At 37.2% G+C, this 23,407-nt stretch overlaps 1 protein-coding gene across 20 annotated transcripts in view; it reads left to right on the top strand.

Annotated features, from left to right (window-relative positions):
• The window catches only part of ptprk (protein tyrosine phosphatase receptor type K), a 272,356-nt gene that overhangs the window by 180,486 nt on the left and 68,463 nt on the right, over positions 1–23,407 (top strand). For all 20 annotated transcript variants that reach the window (XM_031902319.1, XM_031902315.1, XM_031902316.1 and 17 more), the window contains exons 8-13: positions 3,246–3,548; positions 5,821–5,930; positions 7,436–7,637; positions 10,577–10,682; positions 15,788–16,061; positions 18,127–18,163. In XM_031902319.1, coding sequence (XP_031758179.1) covers positions 3,246–3,548; positions 5,821–5,930; positions 7,436–7,637; positions 10,577–10,682; positions 15,788–16,061; positions 18,127–18,163 — 1,032 coding nt within the window. The remainder of the gene's footprint in view (positions 1–3,245; positions 3,549–5,820; positions 5,931–7,435; positions 7,638–10,576; positions 10,683–15,787; positions 16,062–18,126; positions 18,164–23,407) is intronic.

Here is a 23,407-nt window from a genome sequence, read left to right as displayed (position 1 = left end):
ACGCTGTTTTATAATTTGATCTTTTGTTTCATCAACTTGCTTTGGTAACCTTTTTTTCCTCGAAATTCCTAACATTCCCTAAAGACAGATAGTAAAAAGAGGGCAGTTTTTGCTATTACTACTGTTTGTGCTTTTTATGCTCCTCTTTTAACATTTTTAAAAGAGCCTTATGGTGGCCATACACAGTAAGATATGCTCCTTTGGCAAGGTCACCAAACAAGTGGATCTTTTCCCAATATGCCCAACTAAATTGGCCAATATCTGGCTAATTCATTAGTTTGGCACTAATGCAAATGTCCAAACAAAAAAAATGGTAGGTATATGGGCCCTGGGTGGATCCCCAATCCGATGGAAAAAAAAATCTGTCTGATCACGATCTGGTCAATTTTAGGCTTGATATTAGATGGGTAGGACTGTCAGGGGTGCCCATACATGGACAGGTAAGCTGCCAAATTGGCCCGATCACACAAATTGGCAGCCAAAATCTGCCTGTTTATGGCAACCTTTACGTGGTGGTTTGTGTGTCTACTGCACATGTATGAGAAACACATGGAGAATCCTTGTGTCAGAGATTCCACCATTGGTCAGAGCTCTCCAAACCTTGGCTGTGTCTCTAAGACTCTAAGAAAGTCATTTTGGTATTTTACTGCCAACAGATTAGCCCAATTAGTGTAAGATAAAACAATATATTTATTCTGCAGAAATCTTTACCATACCTGAGTAAACAGTCCTAGAAGCTGCCATTTTACCTTGGTCTGTGAAGCTTTCTTCTGCAGCTTTAGCCAATGGTAGCATAGACACACATTCTGATGGAATGGGGAGTGAATTTGTATGACTTGTTATAGAAGGTGGAGACTCCGGCCCTGGGAATGAATGATTTTTCTGAGAGGAAGTCAGATACCAAAGTACATGTATACATAAGATCTTGAGGACTCAAGATCTGCACAGTTAGCATTGGAATTGTATTATCAGCCTTGTAGCATCAGCTAATTTGATAGGAAAACTTCATTTTCTGCTTGATGACTTGTGATGACCCTTATGTTTAGCTTCTCGACAGCTTGTGCACACTAAGCATCTGTGTGTCATTGACACTCCTAATAAATTCAAGATGGTGCGCTCTTGTGACAACTTTGAAGGCCTGGGTCATTACTGGATCATTAGAGTTGCAGAACCTTTAGACTAGTGCAGTAAGTTCTGTATATAATACATAACGTATAACCATGTGCATTGTTAGTGATTAGTTCAACAGACATTTCTGTTATGGAATTTGCTGTTTAGTTAAACCGATTATTAGATTGTGTTGCAATTGAAGTGAACGTAAGGCCTGCCTTATGTAATTCCATTCTCAGCTGTCCTTTGTGCTCCCTTCTTCCAAATGTGTCTCCAGGCATTACCCTCATTTATTTCTAAATGGACAAAGTGGGTGTATTATATAAATGCGCAATAAGAGACTAATATAATCCCCTTTTCCTAAATGAGAAATTGTGTAAATTATGTGTTGCTTAATATGATACAAATAAAATATACGGGAGTAGTAAGGAAACTGGTTCACTTTTGGTACAGCGCAGGCTGTCTTTCATTGTTTTTAATTTGTAGATTACTTTCTTAGTGTAAAGACTAGAGTTGGTGGTAAACAGCGGTAAATGTCAAAAGTCTGGGTTTATGCATGACTGTGACTTTAACAGAGCAGTTACCTCAAGCAGGAAACAAAACAGAACTGCAAAAAAAATCCCTCAAAACTTCTTGGATCTTAATACTTTTCTTTTTTTTTTTTGCAGTAATGTTTTGGCTCATTTATTTCACTTGAGGTAAAAAAACATTCTGATCTGCAGCTGTATGACCTCCCTGTCGCATCATGATGCATCTTCTCCAAGCACCATTAAAATGGATTGCGCTATTAGTTAACATTTTCTGTTTAATGTCTTTGGATCTTAAACACTGATTAAAACCTGCAGGGAAGATCTCAAGACAGCAGGGGGTGAAAGAAAACAGCAGCTGCATTATACCTTTAGGGGGGGACATCTTGTCAGCATTGCAGCTGCGAGTGATTGGACAGCACCTGCAGAGAGTGTTTGATTTTGTTTTTTATTACTCCGATGAAGAGGCCGGCGAAAGCCCAGCAATCAGAAACATTAGCAAGTGCTTGTTTGAATGCATGGCGGGTCGGGACACTCTAGCAATAGCTGTTTGAAGTTGCCAAAGATTTTAATAAGCAAATAAATGAAAAGACAACACTTATTGTATGTCAGATGTTTAGGAATTATATTAATATTTTTTTTTATTTATACTTAATGTTTTTTCTGTCTGTGTAAAGTGACATATGACTTTTTCTTGAGTTTTGAGTTTATGCTAATCAGTAGTGGACATCAAACCAACATAAGAAGTGAACTTCAAGACCCTCTCCAAAATCTTACATCATGCATCAAACATATAAGCGCAGAATATAACAGCAATACCAGTGCCAGAGTCCTTCACTTTAAATTGCACAGGAGAAAATGTTCGAAATTACTTATCAAAAGGTCACATGGAAAAGCGCAATTTAAGATGCATAGTTTGCTAGCAGCTAATACATATAATCACAAGAGCACAATTTCAAGGAAACTGTCCCTACCTAATTCATGTTGAAATACTTTAAGCTTGCGGTACCCCCAAACTGAATATTGCTGTCAAAATAAATGCAAAATACAGTAAATTATATAACCTCATCATTCACCGCAGAAGCCCAGTTATTGAAAGCAAGCTCTATATAACCATTTATTTAACATTTGCATTATTCGGTGTCATGTTCTTGAGTTTTGAATCAGCTCCAGCAGTGTATTATGAATAGAAGCAATAATTTCAAGTTTATAGATAGTAACCAGTACTTATCTATCCAAAGCTCTGCACATTACTCTGTCAGTTTCTAGTGTGGTGCACACCTTTAATAGTATTACCTAGCAGTTTATTGTCCCAAAAATTCCTTATGCGTCATATAACATGTAGCTTCATGGCATAATGTTTAAACATTAATTATTTGTATAGCAGCTCTATTTGTGGTTTGGACAGTCAAACTGGTTGTGAATGGAACTCACCCTAGCAGGGGCAACTGCCTACCATAAACTTGTGTCAGTATACTTAATCCCCTAACAGTTTTATGGTCCTTTTGAATTTGAATCCTTGCTGGATAATTAGGTTCTTCTTTATCTGAGTTTAGATGCTTCAAAGTGTTTCATGTGCCGTAACGTTATTTCCCATTTGTTTTATAGAGCCTATGAGAACACCTAAAACCCTGAAGATTGCTGAAACACGATCCAGGCGCATTGCAGTTGATTGGGAGTCACTTGGTTACAACATCACTCGCTGCCACACTTTCAATGTTACCATTTGCTATCACTACTATCGAGGACATGGCATGAATAAAGCAGAGTGCCTTGACATGGACCCCAAGGCTCCCCAGCATGTGGTTGACAATCTCCCACCTTACACAAATGTTAGCTTAAAGATGATCCTGACTAACCCTGAGGGAAGAAAGGAAAGTGAAGAAACCATAATTCAGACTGATGAAGATGGTTAGTATGCTGTTAATTTTGCCTGTGTTTGTATGTATGTATGTATAACTTTATTTATAAAGCGTTACAAGGGTACACAGCACTGTACCCTAGCACTGTACAGTATACACAATTACACACAGGGAGGACAAGTGTTATAATAAGTATAAATACACATGGAATAAGTGCCGTGTGCCATGATACACAGTAAGAAGGAGGTCCCTGCTCATAGAGCTTACCATCTAAGTGGTCTACGTGGTGTTTGGATAGAAGGCTGCATTCTCTTGCTAACACAACTACTATTTTTATCCAATCTTGGTAAAAATATTTAATTTGATTTAACATTTTTTTTAACCTTTCTCTGTTTCAATAAGTCTCTCTATAAGAATAACGTGTTTCTAACTTGAAATAGTTGAAATAACACAGTGATTGGTTGGTAATGGCAGCTGCACTGGTGCATTTTAACACTATTTGGCCTACAGCAGGTGCATAACTATAGAGGAAGCAGAGCCCGTGGTCGCAGGGGACAAGGGGGCCTGGACCACAGGGTCAGCTTCCTCTATAGCCACTTTTCTTCTGAGAGCATGTGTGCAGCCCGGGAAGGCAGTAGATGCACACATGTGAGCGGGGATGGAGGGGGGGGGGAGCGTAGCATGGGAGCCTGGCAGCACTTCTGTACACCTCTGGTCTACAGAACCCTTCAATTTCGTGGAACCTGTTTGATAATAAGGGTTTGGTCTTACATCCCTGGGGGCCTTAGAACCCCTTTAATGATATGTAATCTTTAAAGGAACAACACTATAACTTTTGTACAAACAGAACAAATGAAATTTTGTGAACCCGTAGTAATAGCCCCAAGAGCTTTTTAGAAGTGTTTTATACATCTGGGATTTCATATTTAAGAGATGGGGTCGGCAATAAAATGTATTAAAATATCACACACTTGTCTGTGACTAAAATCTGGCACAAGAAATTGGCTGAATTTTTTTCTGGGCAGCAGGCAACCTAGGCTTTTATGGAGATAATGAAAAAGGTAATATAGATTCTTCACATATCACCCTGAAGCCTAGCTGGTAGCTGAATTATGTTAAGGCAGATATTTGTAACAATGTCATCAGTTTCTGAAGGCAAGTTTTATTAGACTTCTGGTACTCAGTGTCACAATTTTCATTCATGCCTATAACTTTACAGGCCTGCACCCTTAATGTTATGTTCCAAGTGTATATTTGGTAGACCCACACCTACATATGGAATAATGGTTTTTTTTTCTGCAATTTAAATCTCTGAAATGCATCTACTAAAGTAATATTTCAAACATTAAATTTTAAACTTTTAAACATGAAATAAACCCAGTGGAATTGTTTTACCACCAAAATGGATTTATGCAGCAAGGTACTGTCTTATTATTGCAGAGAAAAGGGAGCCATTTTAAATTCAGTGTGTTTAATCCTCCTTGACAGTGGATTTTATTTTGTTTACACTGATAAACACAAAAAAAAAAACTTTTTATATCATCGAAAAGTCTGCTAAGAAATCTTTAAACATTAAATAAACTCATTAGGATTGTTTTGTCACCAATATGGATTCATGCAGTTTAGTAAGGATTAAGTACAAGGTACTTTTCTTTATTAAAGGGAATAAGGAAAAAATTGTTAAAATTAGAATTGTTGCTTAAAATGTATTGCATGGGAGATGGCCTTCCCATAATTCAGAGCTTTATTGATAATGGGTTACTGGATAAGGGATTCTATACCTGTAATTCATTTAAATCACTTTGCAAAGATGTCACTTTGACATGAAAATGTTTATTTCTGGTGACCAGCATCAACAAAATTATATCCAATGTTCTGTGACAATAAAATATGGCAATGTTTCATTTAACATCATATTAAGAAAACCAGAACTCAGAATGTATTCAAAGTAGGTATTGTATCATTGTGTTTCTGGTCTAAAATGTTACTTTGCAATTTAGCACCTTTAACATGTGATTTAAAGCCACCAGTAGACACCTTCATATACATTTTTGTTCACTTAAAAATAACATTGTGCTAATGCATTGCATTTATAAAATGACTATATGGTGGTGGTGTAAATATAAATGATAAAGTTGTTTTTGAGGAGGGGGCTGGGTTTCCCATTATCTAATCACAATAACAGACTATTTTCAATTTATTATATTGTAAAACAATATGTTTGTATGAAAATACTGCAACTCAGTGTTTATTTTATTTCATTACTATACTGTTTGCCTCGAGAAACCAGTACAAAAAGTGAAAACTGATTTTCTCTTTAGTTCCTGGGCCTGTCCCTTTGAGTTCATTAAAAGGCTCCCCATTTGAAGACAAGATATTTCTGAACTGGAAAGAACCGTTGGAGCCAAATGGTGTCATCACTATATATGAGGTAAAAAAGTCTAGTAGAACATCTTTAAACATTTTTTTCGTCTGTTAAAATAATATCTATAATCATTCATGTTAGGTAGTCTAAAATATTGTTGAGGTTATTGAACTTTTATAAAGGGCACAGTACTGAGTATACGATGGGAACACAATATGACAATATAAAAATTAGGTATGCACCAAATCCACTATTTTAGGATCCAGCCAAACCCTGAATCCCTTGCAAACGATTCGGCTGGATAGTGAACCGAATCCAAATCTTAATTTGCATATGCAAATTAGGATAAGGAAGAATTAAAGAGAACCATGCACTATGCGCGCGGTGAAAAATTTTCAACTTCCGTGTTTGTGACAGAAAGTCATGTGATTTTAAGGATTCGTTTGGTCCAGAGGCATGGATTTGCCCAAAAAGGCTGAAATCCTGAAAAAGGACAAATCTTGGCTGAATCCTGGATTTGGTGCATCCCTAATAAAAATAAGGGTTGTCCTTTAACATTGCTTTCTTGCATGGGAAACATTAGGTTTCCTTCCATGTGCCATATTGTTTTTTCTTAAGCAGGAAGATAAAATATATACTCCAACCAGCCCTGGGGCCAAACTATCAAATTATAATGACAGGCATAGGCAAAGTCGGTCCGGGGACCGAATCAACTAGCTGATGCGGTCCTCAACCTGCCCGATCGAGATCTGGACAATTTCAGGCCAGATATCTGTTGGGCAGTCCCGACGGCAGTGCTCATACACAGGCCGATTAGCTGCCAAATCGAGACTGATATCGGCGGCTATAATAGGCCCGTGTATGGGGACCTTTAGAGAGAATGCCTCCCTATCATTAATTAATTTACCTTTAAAAAAAAAAAAATTAAAGCTGTTGACTAGCATACAGTTATTACAATTATTGAAAATATTGTCTAGTCAAATAGTAAGGTGTTTTAAATTGTCCCTTTAAACAGAAAGGTGCAGTTCAGCTGCTAAAAATTATAATGTGATGAGCCAAAAGACTTTTGAGATACTGCACAAATAATTTTTATTCTGTCAGGATATAGCCAATATGTTTTATGATTTTTTTTTTTTGGGGGGGGAGGGGTGTTTTTTATGCCGAGTTTTTTCTTCTTAATATATTTTGTTATAATTATATGTTTACATTATTTACATTTGCTTGTGGAATCTCCTATTGTAAGGTTTGTCTACCTTTTTAATTTGCAAATATTGTATACAGTGCTGGTGGAAAATGTTGTCTGGCTGCGAAATAAACGACTGTTAATTAAATGTCGGAGCCCTTGGGTGGGTTTCATAATGAATGTTATGCAGACTCTGAGCTTGTTCATCACTTCCTATTGTTGAAAACCTTGCAGTTTTTTTATTATTCATTTATGTGTTTGTTGCTTATTGAAGCATCCTTAAATTAAACCATATTCTGAAGAACTAAAATGAAACTAAAATGATACAGCACAAGTTAATAACTATTTATTTTTGTCTTTTTTTTAACAAATATTCTTCTTTTAATAGGTGAAATACAACAGCATCAGGTCTTTTGACCCAGCAGTCCCTGTGGCTGGCCCTCCTCAAACTGTTACCAAACTCTGGAACAGCACCCACCACACATTTTCTCAGCTGCATCCAGGGACTACCTACCAGTTCCACATAAGAGCTAGTACTGTGAAAGGATTTGGGCCAGCAACTGCAGTCAACATTACCACCAACATATCAGGTGTGTATAGGCTTTAACAGGCCAAAAAATGCACTGATTATCCAAATATTGTAAGACATGTACACAACTAATCTATTATTTTGATCTCAAGAATATAGTATAGACTATAGAGGGCTGTGGATCACTATTTTACTGTGGTAAATTAAAAATTAATTCAATTTAAAGGGGCGGTATACCCTGTATTTAGCATGAGTTCAGAAAATTCAGGCTTCTGCCTATTGTTTTAATACCAAACATTTTATAGCTTTTAAGGTTTTGTCTATATTTCATTTCTTATCTTACAAGGACCACACATGGAGTTGCTTTAGGTTCCCTATATAAATAGCAAAAACATTGGATTTCATGGGATTAAAACAATACGCAAAAAGTATGTTCAACACAGGCCCTATTCATTGAAATCATGTTGAGAAGGGGCTGTACTGTCCGTTTAAGTTATTTCAAGAAAAAAGCATAATTTGTTACATAAGTAGCTGAATAGGTATTCAACATCCCTTCATCCAGTCAGTACTGTAGAACCACATTTAGCTGCAGCTGTCTTTTGTGGTAAGCGCCCACCAACTTTGCACATAGATAGAAATTTATTTTGCCTTATTTTAAAAATCTGATGTATCACAGGTTGTTCAGTTTAATCCACTAATTTTTTCTGTTAAAAGTTCCATTTGAAAGTTGGACTTCAACTTTCAGATAGTCCCACAGAGTGTTCTGGGTTAAGACCAGGATTTTAAATGAGCCTTTGCAGGATTTTCACCTTTTATGGTTTTTAAGCCACTCCTATTTTACTTCGGCCTTGTGTTTGGTATAATAGTCCCTCTGAAAGTTTAACTTTCTCCAAAGATTTACTACACCAAAACAAGTAATTTTGCAGTATTTTTTTATCTATTTTAAATGATTTGTTTTAACAAGTTGCCTGCATCCTGCTGTTGAAATGAAGCCACACAGCATGTGGTTGCCATAACGTTCTGTATAACAGTGACCTTAAAATAGCATGGCATTAAACAAGCAGTGTCAACGCATGTCTGAAGCTTGCCAAAAAGCAACCTAATTGTATTGTGGAATGATGTTTTTGGGGTCAGATTGACTGCCATGGTGCATTGGTCCAAACTGTCCAAACCTTTATGATCCCTAAATGGCCCCAGTATAAGCCCCTTGGCCAGCTACCTCCAGCACCCCTAAACGGATGTGTGTGTGCGCACCATGTGCTCACTTGTTCCAACTGCCTTCACTGGCACATACTCCATATATACTAGGGGGTGTATTCATTAATATTAGAGACAAACATCACAGGTGATGTTGCCCATACCGACCAGCAATTAAAATTGAATGGTCACCTACAAGTTAGAAAACAAAAGCAAAGATCTAATTGGTTGCTATTGATAAAGGGCACGAAAGGGGCCCCTAGTCCTTACAGACACCGGCAGCATGGAGGACTGGTCACAGGAGATTCCAATAACTGTCAAAATCTTGGACATGTCCATTCCCAATAGCTCCTGGTGTCTATAGGAATGAGGAAATACACATGTAGTCTTAAGGTCCCCATACAAGGGCCAATTGTAGCTGCCGATATCGGTCCCTTGGACCGATTCGGCAGCTTATCGGCCCGTGTAGGGGCAGAAATGAGGGGCCTCCCGACCGATATCTGGCCTGAAATTGGCCAGATATCGATCGGCCAGGTTAGAAGATCCAGTCAGATCGGGGGAACGCATCAGCTCATTGATGCGGTCCCCGAACAGACTGCCCCATTACCGCCAATATAATTTGATTGTTTGGCCCCAGGGCCAAATGATTGAATTAGCCTACACGCTCCCCGATATCGCCCACCCGTAGGTGGCGAATCTTAACGTGTATGGGGACCTTTACAAATATCTCTTACAGATGATGGTCTACTGCTTCCACGACGTGAATATAAAAAAAACAAGTAGCTCTCTTTATTGCATCCCTTACAGGCTCCTGTTTGAGCTTGTGTATTTAAAAGGGATAAAAAGAAAATTGCATTAACATTTGCAAATACAGGTATGGAGCCTATTATCCAAAATGCTCGGGACCTGGGGCTTTCCCAATAAGGGATATTTTATGGAGAAGATACCTTAAAGAAGAAGGAAAGTTATTTTGGCATTTTACTGCCAGTAGATTTGCCACATTAGTGCCACCTAGAACAATATATTTATTCTGCAGAAACCATAAACATACCAAAGTAAACATGTTTACGAAAAAGAGACAAGAAATCCTGTGTTTCTTTTGATAGAGAACTCAGTGCAGCATTACTGTAAGTGCATATGGCTGTATTTACATAGACCTTTCTGATAAAGCTTACTTAGTTTTTACCTTTCCTTCTCCTTTAAGTCTTGTAAAAAATAATTTAAACTTTTAAATAAACCCCATGGGATTGTTTTGTTTCCAATAAAGATGAATTATATATTATTTAGGATCAAGTAATGGGTTATGTGTTATTATTACAAAGAAAAAGGAAATAATTTTTAAATGTTTGAATAATTTGATAAAAATGTAGTCTTTGAAAGATGGCCTTCCCATAATTTGGAGCTTTTTGTATAATGGGTTTCCAGGTAACACCTCCCATACCTGTGTGTTGTTTTTTTTTATGCCAGGGGTGCCCACACTTTTGCATTCAACTGTAAATGTAGTAACTTAACTAGTTCCTTAAAAGCCCTGGCAAAAAAGGGCTAATTCCCCTCCCCAATTCTCCTTTAGTAATTGCTTTACACTGGTAGCCTCCTGCCCCTTGCACATAATGAGAAAAGGCCAAACATTTACATTAATCACTTCCTATAATTGGTTTAGACTTACTGAGTTACTACTATGTATAAGTCTGTCTGTGAGTGTTTGCATTAGACTATAGTTTGGTTGTATTTGTTTCAAGATCTTTTGCTTGAATGTACAAATCATAAGTTCTTTGTACCAAGTTTACTTTTTTTTCCTTTTAGCACCTACATTACCAGACTATGAAGGTGTGGATGCATCACTTAATGAAACTGCTACCACTATCACAGTTCTGCTAAGACCTGCACAAGCCAAAGGTGCTCCAATCAGGTACATAGAACTGATTTGAAAAAAAGCTTTGTTGAAAGTGTTGGTTCTTTTTACATTTTTTATAATTACATATTGCATAAAAGGTTTCTTGATCAGTTTTTTTGTATTTCATAATGACCCACCTTCCCCAACCAAACTACTTAATTAGCCTTTGGAGGACATAATGCATCACCAGTTGGTTGCCAAAGACACTTCTGTTATATACCAGGGTGCTCTATCATAAAACATCATTAATCTAAAAGCTGAAATAAAATACATATCTTCAGTTATGTATCATAATATGTGTTCATGTATGTGCATATTCCATGCATGAACTAAATTTTCGCCAGGCATGGATTTGCTGCAAAAATCTCGCCACTGGCTGATTTTTTTGGGAAACACCCGCAAAAATTTGGCATGAAAAAAATTTGCTGAGTGAGGAAAAACTTGTGGTTGTGTCAAAAAAGTCAAGTCAAATACATCACAGGTAAAAAAAAAAAAAAGTTGTGTGTGTAACAAAAGTTGTGCGTTAACTGCGTTTTGCGAATTTTAACTGCGAATTTTTCCACTGTTTCATGCAGTTTTCCACATTTTTCGGCAAAGTGAAATGGGACAGATTTACTTATCACTACCATCAACACATTTCCAAACAGTTGGGACAGGGGCAACTTTTGACTGGAAAAGTTGTTAAATGCTAAACAGAGGGGATTCCAGAGAAGTTGGTTCCCTTATAAGTAAAGATGGAGAGGGGTATCACTATGTGACACACTGCATGAGCAGTGCATTATTTCATTAAAAGATTCATAGAAGCCAGAAAAGGGTGAAAGCCAATATTGAATGTCTGTGATCCTTAGGCCCTCAGATGGCACAGCATTAAAAACAGACACAATGCTGTAGTGGAAATCACTGCATGGGCTCAGGAATATTCCAAAACTATTGTCTGTGAACACAGTTTACCACAAATGCAAGTTTAGTATGTAAAAAAGAAACCATATATAAACATGATCCAGAAACACTGCCGCCTTTTCTGGGCCCAAGCTCATTTAAGATGCACAGTTCAAAACCAGCATCCATGATAGTATGGGGGTGCATTAGTGCACATGGCATGGGCATCTTGCTAAACGATATATACAGGTTTTGAAGTAACATGCTGCCATCCAGATTATGTCTTTTAGGGAAGGTCTTATTGTTATTTGTTTTTTTTACATGACATGACAATGAGAAACTGCATTATGTTTGTATTACAACAGCATGGCTTCGTAGTACGAGTCTAGGGGCTAAACATTTTTGGGACGCATGGACTCCTGGTTAACTGACCAATGGTGGTGGATAGTGATGAGCAAATCTGTCCTGTTTCGCTTCATTGGAAAATTTGAAAAACTTTTTAAAGTTTCGCAAAACAGGAACAAATTCATGAAACTTGGAAAATGGCACACGTCAAAAAAAATGTACGCACAACTTTTATTTTTTGCCACTCTGCAAATTTTTCCGTGACAAATTTTTGCGCCCGTTTCACAAAACAATCCGCCAATGGCAAAACACGGAAATTCACTGTGAATCCAATCTCCATCACTAGTGGTGAAGAGAATATATTTAGGATCTATGTCTTGCCTGAACAATATGCATGCCATTTAGTCAGGTAGACATGGGGACAACCTTTTTGGGTTTTGTCATTGTTACATTTTATTTGATGCACTTTGATAGTGATGTGCGCTAAATGACACACATGTTTTATCCCCAGTAATATATGGGTGCTGTGAACAGGTATTTACATATTTGATTATTTTTAGGAGCCCATGACCTAATTTGTATACTTGGTTTTAATTGTGTGTGTTTTTATTAAGAGTTTCTTGCTGTATTATTTAATAAAGGCTTTTTGGGATTCATTTTGCCTTGTTCTGGGTGTAGTTCAATTCTGGAGATTCTGTATTTTTTCCTGGTATTTGTAGTTCATTACCGCTGGGTAGACCCCAAACTGTTGAGCATCTGAAATCCTTAGTTTTAACATTTTATATGTTGTCGTTGTACTATTTGTAATTAAATATAGGGTTGAAATGTTTTCAAAATTATCCCATTCTCTATTTAGTTATATTTAACAATGTCTCAACTTTTTTTGGGAAGTTGGGTTGTATTTCACCAGTGAAACCTGGCAGAACTTCAAACCTAAAAGTCATTTGTGTGTTTATTTTAAACTAAGGAAGCAAGTCTGCCAGGTCTTTGCACCCTGTAACCTACTGGTGTTTCATTAAATTTTTTTTAAAGCATATAGAAAGTCAAAAGTGCAACTATAAAAGTTGGGTCCCTTTCTGAAAAATGTTGCACACAATATTAAATATCACAAAGTAAACCTCACACAGACTAATATATGTAATTTATGTGTGGATAGGAAATGTGTAACATGTCAGATGGTTGACTAGTTCTGGTATACACCCAGAGATATAGCCGCCACCAGCCAATTGTATTTTGATAACATATGGATAAGTAGTTGGCTGACTTCTTTAAATATTATTTAGGGGTGTGAAAACATACCTGTGTAAACTTCTAAATCTTTTTTTTACAATATAATACTGTTTTTTCCTTTTAAAAGGTCCAACGCATCATTTTTGTGAGGTTACCTACCATCTGCTGCAGATATTTTTAATGACTTTGTCTTGAGCAACTGTAGATATACAAGGCAGTCTATTTTAGTACAGTGGACAGATTTCTGTCCATCTGTGCCTGTTTTGCAGTATGTCAGTTATATTTTCGATCTGCGTAGCTCTGAGCCAGGATACTGGGGAAGCTGCAGCAAGGTCAGGAGGTGGAGAAGCCTGTCAGCTCTCTCTATCTCTAATGATATGACAACTGCAAATTGCTGCCTTAAGCAGAGCCCACAGGCAGTCATTATGTTCGGACCTGAATTTGAGCCTCCCATAATATCATTTCAGAGGGAAATGCTCACACAAAAAATGAAAACATCAGGCTAAAAGCTTAATCTGTTATGAGTCCTTTGTAAATGCTAGGGCACTCAGGTTTTTGGCCTACAAGTATACTGTCAAAATGGAAAAAAATGGTGCTGCAGTGTGTAATGATTTTAAAGGTATCTGTATTAGCATCTGTTTTACCCCTCAAAAAGCCTGCTCTCTCAGAACATTTTAAATGCTATCATGAAACAGAAGGATAATATATTAGGTGGGCTGTATTCACTTTTATTTATTAATATGCACAACAAAAAGAAACCAATAGCAGGGCTTATTCGTTAAATATATGATATTCTTTGGTTATGCTTACACAAAGTGCGCCAATTCTTGTAAACGAGCGCTGCATTTTTTGCATTCATTTTCAGAATCTGGCATTTGATCAAGAAACATATTGTTTAAATGTATAAGGAGCCTTCTAATATTCCGATTTTACTGGCCTTTAGGGCATGTCTGAGTAATAGGCTGATGTTCTTTTGTAGCACTTGCCTGAGTTAATTTTGCTTAACAATTTAAGAAACATTTTTAAATATCCAGTAGAAAATGCAATTTTAACAACTGATATTTTTTATATAATTTTTTTTAATTCCAACTTTTTTTTTTGTGGAGAGAAGTTGCTAGCCTGGTGTGGATTAACAATCAGAATAGCTTTTACATTATGCTTTGAATAAACCAGATTTTTGTTTGTGTATATTTTTTAACTCATTAAATTTTCAAATTATTATTATTAACATTTATTTATAATAGCATTTCGCTTATTTTTTTCGGTGAAAAGGGACAGATTCACTCATCACTATTTGTAGTATTACAAAGAATTTTTGATAGTAACAGAAATACAGACTGGTAAGCTCATTTTTCATAAGCCCCAATGATAATCCCGGAGCAAGCTTTAAAGACTCAACAAAAACAAAGTATAACATTTTTTACCAATGTATGTCTTTAAGAAGATATTTCATCTAAACCATTTTTTTAACTGTGTCTCAAGAACATCAAAAACTGTTTCTCAAGAACACCCAGGCCAGAGTCTGTTCCTTTCAGTGATCAATTGGTATATCATTTAATTCTCCCATATACATTTACTTTGCTCTGTTATGAGTATATTTATAAAGCACAAGTCTAGATGTGCAGATTTCATACCTAAGGCCAAACAGAAGTATCTGCCAGTTCATGGGTATTCAAGTGACCCTCACTTGGGGTTACAGTTGACAGCTGCTTAGTTTAGTTTTGTGTATTTCATACTTTTTAAGTAGAACAAATAATTTGGCACATTACCACATGTTAAGCTCACTTATAAATATTCTCAGATGTGGACCCACCTAAGGAAGGCAGTCAGGGATGTCTAAGATATCCCTTATGTAGCCTCCATTCTTCTCTGGACTACAGCTACTAGCACCCTTGAGAAAAATTTATAGAGGCATACAGATACCTCTTCTTCTATTCAAATAACAGGTTATCAATTATAGGGTATTTTCTGGCAATATATAGATCAGTATCTTCCAAGTCAGCAGCTTATTGGCAATGTACAGTATGACTCCAAAATGACAGCCTCCACAAACAATATGTGCTTGGAGTTTGGCCTGAAAAGTAATGGGATGGCTCAAAAAATCCTCTTGGTAAACTAAATTAATGTTTGCCTGATGGGTCTGCTGAGGCTCAAGGATTGTTAGTTCGGGAGCCAAATGATCAGATCTGCCTTATTCAGCACACCAGCTGGGTAGCCAAATCACTCAATGAGCTGCATGTTTGGAGATGCTAAATGAGCAGAAAAATAAACAGACCACAAATAAAACTACCTTAACTACTGTTAAGAAATAACTGTAATGCCTATTAATACATTTTATTCTGTTCTTAACTGTAAAATTGTTAAAATTGCCACAGTATTTGAGTTGTCTCCAAACATTTCTTTATAAGTAAAAGATTATTGTGTCAGTTTTCCATTATGTTTATACATAATTACATGTAAGTGTAATAGACAATACTATATGACAGTATTTGTGCTGCCCTTTGTATACCCTAAAGTTCTAAAAGATTGTGTTGTCTTTTACCGAATGAATTAAATTTATATGTATGTATAAATGTGTGGTCGAACCTCATCTAATGGCTGCAGATTTCACATCCCTAGTTTACACAGATCTTATGTAATACTATTTCTGTGTTTTGGCATTACAGTGCCTACCAGATTGTTGTGGAAGAAATGCATAACCAAAGGACAAAAAGAGAGACCGGGGGAATGGAATGCTATCAAGTTCCTGTGGCCTACAACAATGCAGGTGCTGTCGGTTCTCCTTATTATTTTGCTGCTGAACTTCCTCCTTCCAACCTTCCAGAAGCAGCCCCATTTACTGTGGGTGACAACAGGACTTATCTGAGATTTTGGAATCCACCACTGGCTCCACGCAAAGGCTATAACATCTACTTTCAGGCAGTAAGCAGTGTTGAAAAGGTAAGTTTTGTGATCAATTATTTAACCACACCAAATTTTGCTTCAAAAGAGATAAAATATTTTACATTCAAGTTAGAGATGGTTGTAATTTTAGGACATGCAGTCTTAGGCACTTTAGCTGCTGAACGAGAACCTAAAGAGACAATAGAGTTGAAGCACCAAAGGCTGTCTATCCCTCTTTATTCTGCTAGCTCTTCCGGTTTCAAGGTCAGATGCAGGTGTATCCCACGTATGCAAACTGTGGCAGACTACTATTACATGGGCTGAGCTCTCTCTTTAGATAAAACCTTGTATAACATCCCTGCCAGAGATCTGTATTATTAACTTCTGGCTGAGGTCATGTGGTCAGGAGGCTGTAGTTATGTTCTAACGCAATGGGACTGCTGAAGTGGTATTTTAGGTTATCTATGTATTTTAGTCAGAAAATAAGATTTTAAAAATATTTTTATTTTGAGGTATTAACAAATCAAAAGCCAAAATTGATTTAAGAATGTAATGTGCCTCTAAATATGAGAACCATATTGTTTTCTGATGTTGGGCAAACCCCAGTGGGTTGTTCCTGCTTGTATAATAATATAGCTACTATTGAAAGCAGCTCTACAGGAAGTTGAATCTTTAACGAGTTCCAGTTACAAAAATCAGCAGGTTGGTTTGAGGCCCATGCTGCCACAGCTGAATGACTTTCTTGTCTAAACTGCATTGGCGGAAGTCACAGCACGCACAGAAATAACACAAGATGCTTTAAAATCCAATTTAAGAATCTTACTCTAGATAAGTAGGGCCCTATTGGAGATCACAGCATTCTTGTTATAAAGTCATACTGCCAGGTGTCTGGGGATTACATAAAATTGCTGGGATAAAGCAGTAAGATTGATAGCTGGAGTGTTAACCTGCATGTGTATAACCAAGAGAAAATTGAAGATGTTTTTGCCTTGTTGTTGGGTGCTTTTATTGTGGCAAATGATATCTGTGTAATAGTCTCAGCTGACCCTTTGGAAATAGAGGCCATCATGTATATGTAAATGATTACAGTTTCGCTTGCTGATGATTATATGGATCTCAGTAGTTGGGAGATAAAATTTTCAGGTGCAGGCCAAGGATTTAGTATGAGCAGCAACAGCAGATGTATATTGAACCATTACAATCTTTTATTTTACTAGAGACCCATGAAGCAATTTCACCTTCAACTTGGATTAAGGCTAGCATTTTCATTTAGTCCTAAACAGATATTAAGGTATTGTGGGAGAAGTGAAAACAAAGTATGCACTTCACATTTTAGGGAAATACATAGTATTCTATATACATTAAAATATACTGTCTATACTGTATTTATACATGTGGTATATATTAAGAAAGGTACCTCAACTTTAAGATAGAATAGTTACTTAGGGCATAATATAGCTAGTACAGGTATTGGCCTGTTATCCAGAATGCTTGTTATCTGGGGTTTTCCAGATAAGGGGTCTTTCCATAATTTGGATCTCCATAACTTTGCTAAAAATCATTTAAATATTGAATAAACCCAAGAGGCTTGTTTTGCCTCCAATAAGAATTACTTATATCTTAGTTGGGATCAAGTACAAGGTACTGTTTTATAGTTGCAGAGAAAAAGGGAATCATTTTTAAAAATTAAAAATTATTTGCTTATAATAGAGGCTATGCGAGATGTCCTTTCTGTAATTTGAAACTGTCTGGACAACGGGTTTTCTGGATAAGGGATCCCATACCTGTAATGCAATACAGAGGCCAATATAGACAGAACAATAAAATAGTTTAAGTGTCAGTTTTTGCAAAGTCCATAAAGTTGTACTTAGCAATACTATCTTATACTGTTATTAAAACTTCTGGCAAAAGAATCAGCACATTGTCGTCTCTCCTGGCACTCCAAATGTGTTTTTAGATAACAGTAAAATAAACTATATATAACTGCAGATTTACATTACTAGTTATTTTTATTGATTACAATTTTGTTATAGAATACCAATTTGTTAATCTAATTTGTTGCAATTTGTTAATCTAATGCTAAAAATATTTTCTTACAATTCTACTTTATATTTTTTCACAGGAAACCAAAATTCAGTGTGTACGAATAGCTACCAAAAGTAAGTTTTTCTTAAAATGAATAAATAGGCAAGATTTGACTTTTTTCAGTGGTACTCTGTTACATCCTGTAAAGTTTACCTACTTGTATGTCATAACCTCTCCAACTCATGTTGGTTTTTGGCCTGAAAGCTGTAATTGTGGGAGGAGGCAGGGTTCTGGAGAAAATTGGAATTTGTTACTGAGATGTGGAGCTCTGCAGGGTCTTGTTCCTGTGAACAGCTGGAGAATTAGTAACAGACTGGCAGCGTTGGTTTGAAAGAAAACATCTTGCTTGTTTAAGGCTGAGTTGTGGCAAGACAAATATGTTGCATATCTCCTCATTCTGTTTCTATTTTAAGTCATTAGTTTGTTTTGTAAGTCTGACAACGTAGGTGTTCTCTTACTCATCAAGAACAGTTTTTCTTCTCCAATTATCCTAACATTTTATGTTTTCAGATATAGATCTGTTTTTTTTTATCTTTATAGAGTAATAAATCTTGATCCTCCATTCATGGTCATGGTTTCTTGTTATATATATATATATATATATATATATATATATATATATATTTATGCAGGTGTAGTTCAGCAGACTGGAACATATGGGGGACAAACACCATTTAGCAGAGGTCTGTTGTTGTCAGGTTCCATATTAAGGCATTTTTCTGGGTGTGCTTTTGCATGGCAATGAATTTGATGAGCAATTTTTATGATAATAAAGGCTTTTACATGATCTCAGCATTGTTAGACTTGTAAGTTTTAAGTGTGGATCTCTGGCTTTTATGTTATTTTGTTGTTTCTCTGCCTTTAAATTTCTGACTGGAAAAAATAAACAGCCAAACCAATTTGTACAAACTGCACTTTTTCTCAGTTTTGGCAAGTATGTTCTCAGTATGTTGCATCACACCAAAAGGGAGAGGACTCTTTTGTTTTAAATGCATTTTTAAAAAAAGCATTATTAAATAAGGGTATGGTTATCACCTATTTACACTATTCTATAAATGTGTTACTAATGTTTTATTTTGTGTCATTTTTAGGGTATAATAGTATTGCATTAGCTTGTTGTCAGGCAATTATTAAACTCTTAAAAAGAAACACTTTTTACAGTAGAAATTCCCGAAGCAGAGAAAAATATATTCTAGCCTTACATACCCACAAACAGCCTTATGAGGGAAAAGCAAACAGGAAGGAAGGGCTGGTGTAGCCAATAAACATGGTTCCTTTTTGCATGGTCCAATTTGAAAAAAGTTCACAGGGTCCCTGCAGTTCACTCTTTTAGCGGTTCATAAAATCCATTCTCCAACTGGTATATCTTGCAATAAATCCAAGTACTGTGAACCAGCACTTTTAAAGGAAGCTCAGGAGTAGACAGCAAAGAAAGATAATATAGTTGTAGTAGTAACTTGACACACACCTTCTGTGTCACACTCTTATTGAAAATTAGTTATGTTACATATTATGTAATTACATTATTATATGTTGTATGTTATATTAGTTATGTTGTTAACACCACCTCCACTGATTAGAATTACCCTTTAAATTGTCAGACAGTAGTGTACAGCATAGTTAGGTTGCCCTTTAAACCACCAAAAGTGGTAGTATAAACCTTAACAGAGAAAACTGGTGAGTACTTACAAATGTTTATAATATTGGTATGCTTCTTATTTTTTATTGTATCAGCTCCCAATTCAACATTTTATGTAAAAGAAGTTAAAGCCGCTTGTTGGTCAATGTGATTTAGTGCCTTCTCCGGACCGGGTCAGCTTGATTTGGATTTTTATAAAATGTGAGTAGAAGAGCAGATAAAAAGGCTGCATATTATAGCGGCATAAAATAAGGGATACGACTATAAACAGGAGAGAGCCTGGCAGTAAAGGCACTGGGATTGAGTGATCAGCTACCATCCTTATGCTACTCCTTTACCCTGCCAGTTTTATAATTACTCATTTTTGTCAAACACAGCTATTTTTTTTCTTTTTATTTCATTAGTGTAAACAAGAACAAGTCTAAATGAGTGGTAAATGGTAAAACTACTCTTCAGGAGTCTAGTGCTTCTCTAGTTACATTTGCAAATGCATAATTAGAGGTGAGAGCTTGCTGATGTGCTGAGCTTGATGAAGTAGTTTCTTTTCATCTGCAGTGGGCGCGTCTATGGTTTGGAGATAAGAAATATACTCCCCGTCTTTGTTCCCTTTTATCTATTGCCAAATATCCGTGAATCACTTAACAGAGGGGTTGAAGTTACAAAACTTTATCTCAAAAAAGAAAAAAAAAACTTTACTAACTTTAATATAGATTTCTATGTATATTTTCCTAGCATAAGCTTGTTAGCTGCAGAAATATAAGATGTCTTATAGAAGACTGGTTTATTCTTACTGGCCCCCACAAATTTTCCACCTACCCATTACGCAGTGGTATTCAAAGTATCAGTGACACATTATTCTACAGATTCTGTCATTTAGCTGTGAAATGAAGATTGGAAATTGGGAGATTTACAAGAATCTCAACTAGAGCTTTTCATCAGTGAAACATGCTTGTGGGACAGTTGTTATTGAAAAAACACATTGCCGTCAAAATACAGGCCAGAATTTCAGCAGTATTTAGTAAAACTTAAAAAAAACTAAAGGTTCTGTCAAATGCTCATGTGATATTGCTGGTCCTCCTTGGTGTTCAGAGTCTGGGTAAATAATATGTTTGATAACTTGTGGGGGAAAAAAAAGCGTGTTTCTGCAGACAGAAAAGAGCGCTGCATAAACTTTTTTCCATTGCTTTTAGGGCCAGCAAACATATTCTTTCCAGATTAACTTGAACTGCTTTTGTTTTGTATTTATTGTTTCCCCTCACTGAACTGTCAGTGCACAGATATGCCAAAAAGGATTAGTTTTCTGCTTTGTTTCACTGTGATTGTGGAGTTAACTGTGTATTTGTATGATTATTTTAAAAGAATAAAAAAAGAATCCAGGTTCATTTTGTGTTCTTTGGTAGTACTGAAATAGGGCTGTACTTTCATTTTTCTGACTCACCGTTCTTTATTCTCACTGTGAGTTTTTAAGGCAGATGCTAATCCGCTTCAATACTTGATTTATTGTAGCAGAATAATGTGTGGTTAACAATCCATTAACATCTATTGGGGTTAATGGAGGTTACTGCTTCATTAGTTCTGTAGTTCAGGGGTAAGATTTTTCCTCCCTCCCAGGTTGACTTTTTCACATCTGATAGCTTCCTTACCTCGCTGAGCATTTTCCTCAAGTACTCTGGCTGTTTGGTGTTTCAAGCGGCTGGTAACATTCCTTGTGTATAGCATAATTTTCCACTAATAATTCTATTTAGAATATTGACATAATTCTGTTTTTGTTGAAATGGTGTTTTGGTAGAGGGACGGTTGCTTTGATCATTTTCCACTGGCCCATGCAAAGTCTAACCTATCATGTGCTATTTACATCAGCATTTCTGTCCCAAGTCACCATGGCAGCAAATCACCAACATAGGGTAATCCCCGCCCCTTTAGGTCACTGGACAGGAAAGTGTTAAGCAGCCCCTTAGTCTTTTTCCTGTCCAGGTCACTGTGTACACTCCTTACCAAGTGGTGGGGATGTGTTGGAGTCTCAGGCTGGGAGAAGCAGCTCACCGCAGCAACAATTGGTTGTCCCGCGTGGTTCTGCAGTGTTATCTGGGGTGCTCCATTGTGGTTTGTTGCTGGAGGAAGCCGCAGCAGCAGTGAGAAGGTCGTTTTGAAACCGCCGGGTAGACTCGCGCCACAGGTGGACGCTTAGGGCAGAAGTGACAGGATCATATGCGTTCCATAGCCCGGACGCGGCAGACGCGCATGCGTTCCATGACCCGGAAGTAGCGCTATGACTGGATGCGGTTGCGCTGGAAGCCGCGCACGTCGCTATGCGATGTCCCCACTTATTACGTTTGGGGGAAGCATGATATTATGGATCCTCTTCTCTTGCAGCTGCTGTGATGGAACAACCCAGCCTAAAGGTCCCTGGTAAGCGATGCTTCAGGGGTGGTGCTGGGGAAGCAGCTGGGCAGGAGTCTAATGGTGATGTTTTATTTTCAGCCTCCCTGCCAACAGTGATACCCAAAAAGATGCTGCACAAACTAGAAGATCTACGGATATAACCGCAGCCAGTGGGGGAAGCTCAGGAAGCTGATCATTTATATCTGAAGAAGGTGAAGTCTTATCAGAGGAGGATACTGCATTGGATTCTGCAGCTATAGATAGCCTAGTTAGAGCTGCAAGGAAAGCATTGACCCTGACAAGAGATTCCTAAGAGTACAGCGGCTGATAAATTCTTTCCTTCCCTGAAAAAGAAGGGAGTTAATTTTCCAGTGCATAAATCAATTAAGGAGTTAATCACCTCAGAGTGGAAGGTGACAGAGAAAATACAAGGGAAATTTGCAAAAAGGTATCCAGTGGAGGAAGCATTCTCTTGAGTATGGGACAGTCCTCCAAAGGTGGATGCTGTGGTTGTTCAGTTATCAAAGAAGACTACTCTCCCTGTGGATGATGCTGCAGCATTTAAAGACCCAATGGAGAAGCGCCTAGAGTTTAATCTTAAGAAAACCTTTGTGGCAGCTGAGGCAGCATGCAGACCGGCAGTTGCTTTAACTTCAACATCCAGGGCTATGAAAGTCTGGCTGGATAATTTGGAGAATGCCATTACTTCGAATGTTAAGAGATCAAATTTGAGGGAGATGCTCACTGAGATAAAGTTGGCAGCTGATTTTATGGCAGATGCTTTGGTAGATTTGGTAAAGTTATCTGCGAGATCCATGGATGGCTGATTCTTCCTCTAAGTCTAATCAGTTACCCTTTGAGGGTGAGATGCTATTTGGAGAAAAGTTAGACTCCATAATTAAAACGGCATCTGGGGGTAAAAGTGTCTTCTTACCCCAAGAGAAGAAATATAAGAGCCAGAAATCTGCACTACCAGAGGGATCGTTCCTTTCGCAGTTCGAAATTTTCTAGGCACGATAGATCATATACCAGACAATAAAACTGGAGGTCAAAACGTGGGGAGACAAGGCAGACAGGCAGGAAAAGCTCTGCCTTCACTCCAACTTCGGGGAAAAAAGCAATGAGGTTCAGTCGGTCCAGACTTTGAAGATAGGCGCAGGGTTACAGCTTTTTCACGAAGTCTGGGCCTCTACAGTGAGAGATGCTTGGGCCTTAGGGGTTGTCCGAGAAGGATATCGGCTCAAATTCCAGAAAAGACCCAGAAGCAATGTTTTTCGAAGGTCAATACCTCCCAAAA

Source organism: Xenopus tropicalis, chromosome 5 (assembly GCF_000004195.4).
Source record: "Xenopus tropicalis strain Nigerian chromosome 5, UCB_Xtro_10.0, whole genome shotgun sequence".
NCBI classification, from domain to species: domain Eukaryota; kingdom Metazoa; phylum Chordata; class Amphibia; order Anura; family Pipidae; genus Xenopus; species Xenopus tropicalis.
Note: the sequence above shows the minus strand (reverse complement) of the source record. Positions and strands in the feature narration are given on the sequence as shown.